Raw genomic sequence first — 8,964 nt, forward strand, 5'->3', positions numbered from 1 at the left:
GATAAAAGTAAAAAGATAAAATCAAGTTCATGTTATAGTGTTTCATCTGTTTCCTCTTCCTTTTGAGAAATAAGTGTCAAAATTTAATGGAAATTCAAATTCAAATTCAAAATTTTATTGAAATGAACATAATTAGTAAACGTATACAAAAAATATAAGCGACTGATAGAAATAAAAAGTTTAACCATTTTTTGCATATTAGGAACGTGAGTCAAAAAATAGTATATACACGAGACATTACAGTAAACAAATATATGATTATATTGAACTCTGGACTTAATCAAAAATATATAAATATCTACAGAAAAATTAGTCACTTAACATAACCAATCAGCATTTATCGGAGATCTCGATTGACATTTTTCTAGGATCACTTTGAAGACATAGAAGTATTTACTTAAGTGATAAGACGTTACTTATCGTTGAGAGCTATATTTCCATTATTTAACCTAATAATGGGCTAACCATATCTTCAATAGCAATCTGTTGCGCGCTAAGTTGCAATGGTATATAAAAAAAAATAAAGGATATTTCTTTTCGCTCACTCGGGGAGTAAGCCTACAAACTACTTTGTCGTTGTTGTTCTTGTTCTTGCTCTTGTTCTCTTTGGGGTAGGAAAGGTCTATGAAAAAGCCTAAAAATGTCTGAAAAGGGTGTTTCGCGTTGAGTTAAAGATGCAGGAATTTCAGGAAAGGATATTTATGATTTATTTATAAGAATGAAAATGTAAAAGAATAAATAATGTGCACGTTAAACAGTACAGAACAATTACTTCTAATAAAAAAAAGCGTATTTTTTATGCTAATTTCGCTGGTGAAACAACGCTCTATTTGACTGTAGATTTTGAGTTGAGTTGAGTTGAAAGTAAAATTTAGGCTAATTCCAAGCACTGGGACCTACGGGGTCATTCAGCGCTGAAATGGAAATTGCAGTAAAAGGTTTGAAAGGTGTAACAGTAGGAAAACCTCACTGTTGCACTATGAATCAGAGTTAAGAGAGGGCGGAAAGTAAGAGAAGAGAGAATATGAAAGGAGGTACAGTAAAAGGAACGAAAGCGGTTGCGGCTAGGGGCCGAAGGCACGCTGCAAAGAACCTTAAGTAATGCCTACAGTGCACCGCATGAATTCCACTGACGGAACTAACCCCCTACAGGGTAGATTTTAGCTCGCGCCCAGAGTAAGCTGGAGGTCGGGTCACGACTTGTTTCTGTTCGTGAAAAACAATGTTTTGGAGCTTTCATACGTCTAGGTTCTGGTCCCAAATCAAGCATATATAATTTCAGAGTGGACGAATATTCAGTTACTGCTACTACATGCATCAAGCCACAAAGAATGTCCGTTAATATCCAAGTCGCTCTTCCTCGGAATTAATATCCTTTTCATATATGTCAACCGAAGGGGAATTTTTTTAGTTGATAATAATTTCGTCCTCTCGTGGATTCGAACCAGCGCACAGAGGAGGAGAAATCAGGACTTTAGTGACGTCCTAACCGACTCGGCCAACATACAAACGAAAAGGAAGGTATGATAACGAGTTTTACAAAGCTCTTTGGAGCAAGAATGCTCTTGTATTGGAGCTACTGATGACGAAAGACAATATATTCTTTTTATGAATGAAGGACCAGAATATAATATTCATTCAAACGCTGAGACGGAAATTGACAGTGAAAAGGTTTGAAAGGCGTAACAAGAGGAAAACTTCAAAGCAGTTGCACAATGAGACTACTGCTAGGAGAGGGTGGTAAGTAAGATGGAAGAAAAAGAATACGAACGGAGGTAAGGTAAAAAGGAATTAAATATCTCTACCCCCATACGGTCGGGAATACCGTTTCGTGGAATCAGCGCTGATAAATCATGATATATATATATATATATATATATATATATATATATATATATATATATATATATATATATATACATATCTATATGTATATATTACATACATATATATATATATATATATATATATATATATATATATATATATATGTATGTATGTGTATGTAGATGTATGTAAGTATGTATGTAAAGTATGTATGTATGTATGTATGTATGTATATTTATTTATGCCTAGGTCAGTTTAAAAAAAAAAATTGGAGCGGATGGACAGCAAAACATAGAGTGCCAGAGGATATACGCGCTCAATCAATTAAAACTGAGAATTCATTTTGACAAATATACGCGAGAAGTACAAAGATAAAGGGTGAAATTGAAAAAAAAAAAAAAAAACAAAAAAAAAAAAAAAAAAAAAAAAAAAAAAAAAAAAAAAAAAAAAAAAAAAAAAAAAAAAAAAAAAAAAAAAAAAAAAAAAAAAAAAAAAAAAAAAAAAAAAAAACTCTCAGTTGCTCTAAGATGCAATAATTAAGGAGAGGCTGGACAGAAAGATGGGAAAGAAAGGAAGTGGGAATTACGGTTAAATAAAAAGTTAAAATGTCGGTGCAACTATGGGGAAAAAACGGGGAGAGAGAGAGAGAGAGAGAGAGGAGAGACGAGAGAGAGAGAGAGAGAGAGAGAGAGAGAGAGAGAGAGAGAGAGAGAGAGATTCACGTTGACGTATCCACTACTGTCACGTTCATTCAGATTGTTACAGTCCATTCTCGCGTCCCTATATTCAAGTAAAAAAAAAATAAAAATAAAAAAAAAACTATAATTTCGCTTCATACACTGCAAGAAAAGAATTAATATATAATGAAGGTTAAAACTTTAACATTCCAGTAAATTTTCTCCGCTATTACGGTCAGGGGCGGCCGACGGTTCGCGTACCAATCAAAGAAAAAAAATTATTTCAGCGGAATGAAGGTCTACTTATATGTCGTATGTAAGAGAATTTAGTCATCCGTAGTACGATTATTTTATCGGTTCGAGAACGCTGCCATATGCACGACAATTCAGGCATTTGTACGAGAATTAGTCCAATATCTTAAAAGGTGCTTTTGGCTGTCATTTGCGCGAGAATTCAACCGTCGTACGTACGAGAATTTAAGCAACCGTCCCACCAAATTCCACCCCGCCCACCAAAATTTTGAGACACCGATGAAGCCGCAAATATATCTTTAGAATCTCCGTGATCATTGGCATTCTCCCCATAAAACCAGACATAACGCATTTCGTAATTGATTGTGCTAAGCTGATGATTACCGCACTGGGGCGAGTGACACGGCATTTAATCTCCACTGAAGCTGTAATGACGGGTCCAAATGCTCCCAATCAAATCTTAAAAATAATTTTCGAATATAAATACGCGTGATGCATTGTTTCCATTACAACTCGACGGACGTTATTGTCGAATGAATTTAGGTTACTGCTTCGTAAATTGAGTCCTTATAGAATATTAGTACAATAAAAAAATCTTTAAAAATTAAAATAAATAAATAAGTGTATGTAAATAAAACTACTCGTCAGGTATTTTAAACAGTCAACTGACAAATATAAACATTTTTTAACATATTCTTCAAACAACAATTTACACAATCAACTGACAATATAAAACATTTTAAAAAACCTATGAAGTGTCAATAAACATTCTAAACATTCATCTAACATTGTAAATTATTTTAAAAGGCCTATGAAGTGTCATTAAACATTCTGAACATTAGGATGACAATATAAATAATTTTAAAAAGCCTATAAGTGTCATTAAACATTCTAAACATTCTGTCTAGATTAAACATTTTCACGAATAAAGCGTTATCCAACATCCTTGAGAGAGAGAGAGAGAGAGAGAGAGAGAGAGAGAGAGAGAGGAGAGAGAGACTTCAACCGTACGTCATCTGCCACCCAGAAAAAAATGTATTAAAAAAATGTCTCCCTAATTTCTCACACAGCTTATATAGCCTCTGGGCGCCGCGGGTCCAACGAATATCATTTCTCGCACCAAATTGCCGCCTGATTTTGATTTGTGCCGTAAATGGGCGAAATTTCTTAATCCCATAATACCACGGCAAGTCCGACATTACGCTGCGTTCATTATACACAAATCCGCCATAACTTGAAATTTCGATCAGCGCTCCACCGGGAGAGTTTTTAAGTAATGCTTCTCTCTCGTGATGTGTCCCGGGCCGCGCTAATCACCCAGAGACAGTATTCCATCCATTACCATCCGTTATCACCGTGTTTAGCGTGAATAAACGCGGCTTTTTATTCTTATTCCGTTCATGAATCGTAAATGGAGGCAAGGGGGACGAGGTCGTTATTCCTTAAAATAATCGAGATTTGGAAGGACGACATGTGTGTGGGAATGATGATACTATTCCCATGGTAGTGATTCTCTGGGAACACAGCGGGGACAGATATCCATCCGGCAACCGCCACGGGAAACATAAACGACCAATAAGGATTGACAGATTTTAATCAAATTCAATCTTACTTCGTTTAACGATACCGATTTCCTTCCCGGAGCTGGCGATAGATTCTTATAACATAATCGTTCGCCTTCTTCGTCTCCGACAGTTAATTCTTGGTCGTACCATTCGGTTCCTGAGAATGTTGTCAATTAAGTATATTTTAACATTATCAATTGATATTATGGAGCTAAGGAACATTTAAAATATAAGAATATCAGCACTACAATTGTCATTAGATTACTCGAAATCAACCGCATTATAAAATCTGGCATCTGACAAGGTATTGAAATAGTGACGGCACAAGACTAGACCTATATAGCTTAAACAAGAACTGGAATTTAATAATTATCTTCATTTGACTTTCGAAATTTAGGCTTTCAAGTCGAGACATGGGACTCTCTAGCCACTCACCCTTAAAACAGTTAAAAGAGCGAGTTAGAGTAGCTGGACAGCGAAGTGAGAGGGTCTAATGGCAGTGATGCCAACCCCTCTAACCCAACGCCCTCTACAGGAGACGAGAAATTACCCTATATAACTGAAAATGGCCCAACATTCTGCGGCTATGATAATAAATAAATCTTCAGATTATGTTTATATGCAAAATATCACAAATACTAATAAGCATATTGATCTAAACCTACCTTGTTACAATTACCCTAAACTTGAAAATATTGCCCTGCTGTCTAAGATTTCTCCCATATTACCCTACGCGTAGGGCAAGTATACCCTACAGTTGGCAACACTGTCTAATGGTGGAATCTGGGAAAAAATTCCTCAGCTGCATTGAGAGGTAATAGTGAGAGAGGTTGGACATGTATCCAAATTCAAACAAAATCTTGCTCCTGAGAAGGACGCTCAATACGGACTGCTCCAGGAGAAATAGCCAGGGCTGGCATCAGGCTTTATCTTAAATTGACAAGACAGGGAGGCAATGCTAAGGACATCCCAGCCACGATAAAAATACACTATACTCTGTTTTTTTTTTTTCATCTGTCCACCCGCCTGTGATGTTTGTGTATGGTAACACTGCGTCTCGGGCTTTAGATTGTTAGTTTAATTCAGCTTCACATTTAACAATTGATAACATATCTATTTCGAATATTAACGGTGTAATTAGCATACAGTAAATTATTAAAAGACTTTTTAGTTGCAAATGTGCACCCAGATTATTACCTAAAACTTACACATATTGTAACTATCTAAAGCCCGGGACGCAGTGTTACCATACGCAAACACCACAGGCGGCTGGGCAGATGGAAAAAACAGAGTATAATCAGCAAAACCTGATCACTAATCATAAAAGACTAGCTAAAATATGTAGCACAAATAAACTGTCCAGGAAATATCATCGTATTTTAGTTTTCAGACGCCCATCTATCGACCTCCGATCAGACCATCGGTGGATCCTTTTTAGTGTTCTGTAAAGCTATTGTGCCAGCTTCGTCTGTCCGCCCTCAGATCTAAAAAAAAACAATGCTGAGGCTAGAGGGCTGCAAATTAGCATGTAGATCATCCACCTTCCAATCATCAATCATATCAAATTGCAACCCTCTAGACACTGTAATTTTTATTTTATTTAAGGTTATAATTAGACAAGGATCGTGAATCTGGCAGCGCTTTCCTGAGGCGCGGGAGACACCCTTATTCTACTGCATCTGGGAAGAAACTGGAGCACTACCGGTCGTACATGGTTTTAAATAGCATTATATCTTGTACACAAAACTCGTTTACGCAGAAGAAATCTCCGCGCATTTTCATACTTGTTTTAAATTTCTTACAATTTTGTTGCAGTACGGGGAATTGGTTAGCGTACCGGGATCTCGAAATTCAATTCTCGCTTATTGTGTCTTGACCTCTACAATCTGTATTTATGCAAATTTATACATGTAAATAAGTAGTCTCACAAAAATCGATTAGTCGCAGCCTCTGTAAGAAAAACAAAAGAAAATTCACACATTTAACAACACCATTCTATAGCCTAGCACTTACTCGAGACCAAGATCTACGGAATCTTTAGACCGATAGCTTGAGACGATCACCACAGAATATATGGCGTCGTTATACCCGTACCAGAGGCTACCTTAAGATATCAAGGAGTCTTCCTCAGGCTGCTGGATTAGCAAAGGAGATTTAATCCACTAACTGAGCTAAATCAACGATTTAGAAAAGTTTCTTTGCGAACTTGAAATCTCCCTTAGCGCTAAATTGGCTTGTTATCTACGCGTCACCTACTCCGAGGTGCTACATAGTACTACACATAGCAGACGCTCCTTGAGAAGCGATGTTCAGTACTACTTTAAGCCCCTCGGGGATCAAAGTATCATATGCACCCATTTTTATATTGTGTGGTCGATAGATATAGTAATGAATAAACAATATCTTCGTGCGGCCGTCTACTTCACATTTACCATACGGTGTTTAGTACTACGCGTCACCTATTCCGAGGTGCTATATAATATAGTACTACACATGGCAGACGCTCCTTGGGAAGCCGTGTTTAGTACTATAAGCCCCTCGGGGATCGAAGTATTATATACACGCATTTCTATATTGCGTGGTCTTCAAATTATAAAAAGAATAAAATGAATGGCAGTTTTGTTTTAACTGCCAATTCAGTAATGCTTTAGTCTCCCAACGTCTATTCAAGATATGACGTTTTAACCTATATGACAGACAATCGTCTCTGAAGCTTAACGCTCGCTGTATTATGAAGTTGTGATGTTTGGTTTATAAAGTTGTGATGTTTGGGTTGTTTTATTGGCCTACTCAAAGACGGTGCTCTAGAGATTAGCATCTCGGGGAAAAAATACATCTATTTTTTCTACTATACTCGATCAACAGCGGTTTAATTACTGTTGTTCATGAGGTTTATGCCTTTTCTTGTAACTCATCCAACTCTTAAACTCCCATTACCCAGGTCAGGTTTTTGGATGACCTCTATGGGTCCCATTCTGTCCAACAAGCGGGTGGGTCCCTATTATACTTGTCAGTTGTAGGTTGTAGCTTGTAGTTTTCTCGAATAGCCAGTTCGTTCTCGTCAGAGCTGGGTTTGAATCAATATCCTCTCACTACTTTAGACATGTTCTTCAACGATTCAGTTTCTGTCGCTAATTCGTCACCGATCTTCACACTACCAATTCATGACCATTTAGTCAGACTACAGATATATTAAAGCTAGTACATGATACATTACAATCAAATTTAACAGACACTAATAAAAGGCACTATTTGTTATACTACAGCGCACAAACGAAGGAGAAAGTATAGCGCTTTTCATCGGACCCTGGCATAACCTAGTCTCATTCCGTGACGTCACGGAGTGCTAAAGGTCACCTCTTTTCCCCTCCATCTTTCTTTCCTTCCACCAATTACTTTGGTTTACGTTGATAATCATCCCATTCAAGAATTTAACGCTTATTAACAGAGTGACTTAAGTCTACAGATTCTGTTCTTATTAAGTGTAAAAGCACGGAAGTGAAGCGTTTAGTTGAAATAGATATTTATTTGTGAGAACAAAATCGTCAAGTTTCGGTGCATTATTATTGTTCGCAAGTGAATAATAATAATATGGAAAACACAACCATGAACAACACTGTCTTATACTTTCACACATATTCGCCTAACTACTTGTGTGTGTGTGTGTGTGTGTGTGTGTGTGTGTGTGTGTGTGAGAGAGAGAGAGAGAGAGAGAGAGAGAGAGAGAGAGAGAGAGAGATTTATGCACTTTTATTGCTTTTAATACATAATCAGTCCAAGTCTAATTTCAAGGAAAATACGCAAGCTTTTCCTTATCTTGAGAGAGAGACGAGATTGAGAATCAAACTTTTCAGTTTTCAACTATCAAAAAATAACAATTATGCTTTGTACTTATAACAGCAATTCGACTATCACACACACACAAAAAAAAAAAAAAAAAAAAACTAATCCCATAATGAACCTCACTCACCTGAAGGCCGACGGGAGGGTCTTATTCGACCTCCAATGAGGCGGGAGGACTGAGCACACGACGTTCGGGGCACCGGTCCGGATTAGGTCGCCGGGGGGCTCTCCCACGGTCCCCATCAATTCGGCCCAAGCTCGGTCACCCAGACCGAACCCTGTCATGAAGTCGTTCATTGGCATTTCGGGGAACATTTTACTTGGTGGGGTTTGTTTTTCCTGTGGGGAGTCCCTTTGGAGTTTTTTTTTCGATTATATTTTTCGAACCTTAGTAATCTGGGGCAGTTTTTTTTTTATCCTGAAATAGAGATATTAAATATTGGAATATTTAGGCAGGTTTTTTTTTTCTACTTAGAAGGTTTACGATAATTTTTCCTAGTAATCTGGGACAGTTTTTTTCTGAAATAGCAATATTAAATATTGGAATATTTGGGTATGTTTTTTTAACTTAAAAAGATTACGATAATTCTTCTTAGCAATCTGGGTAGTTTTATAAATACTTCAATATTTGGGCAGGTTTTGTTTTTTTACTTAAAACGTATACGATATTTTTCCATGTTAATTTGGGACAGCTTTTTCCGATTAACCAGCAATAAAAATTCAAATACTGATAAACTATTTTCAGCAGTTGACCAATCTAACATTTTGGGCAACTTTTTCGATTTTACTTAGAAGGGTTT

General features: G+C 36.8%; 1 protein-coding gene across 1 annotated transcript in view; it reads right to left on the reverse strand.

The window, feature by feature from the left end:
- LOC135214254 (segmentation protein Runt-like) overlaps nucleotides 1–8,496 on the reverse strand; it is a gene marked incomplete at its 3' end in the record, with an annotated part of 122,095 nt that extends 113,599 nt beyond the window's left edge. The window contains exon 1 of the mRNA XM_064248319.1: nucleotides 8,292–8,496. Coding sequence (XP_064104389.1) covers nucleotides 8,292–8,479 — 188 coding nt within the window. The remainder of the gene's footprint in view (nucleotides 1–8,291) is intronic.
- Between the last annotated feature and the right edge of the window lie 468 nt (nucleotides 8,497–8,964).

This window comes from Macrobrachium nipponense, chromosome 45 (genome assembly GCF_015104395.2).
Source record: "Macrobrachium nipponense isolate FS-2020 chromosome 45, ASM1510439v2, whole genome shotgun sequence".
NCBI classification, from domain to species: domain Eukaryota; kingdom Metazoa; phylum Arthropoda; class Malacostraca; order Decapoda; family Palaemonidae; genus Macrobrachium; species Macrobrachium nipponense.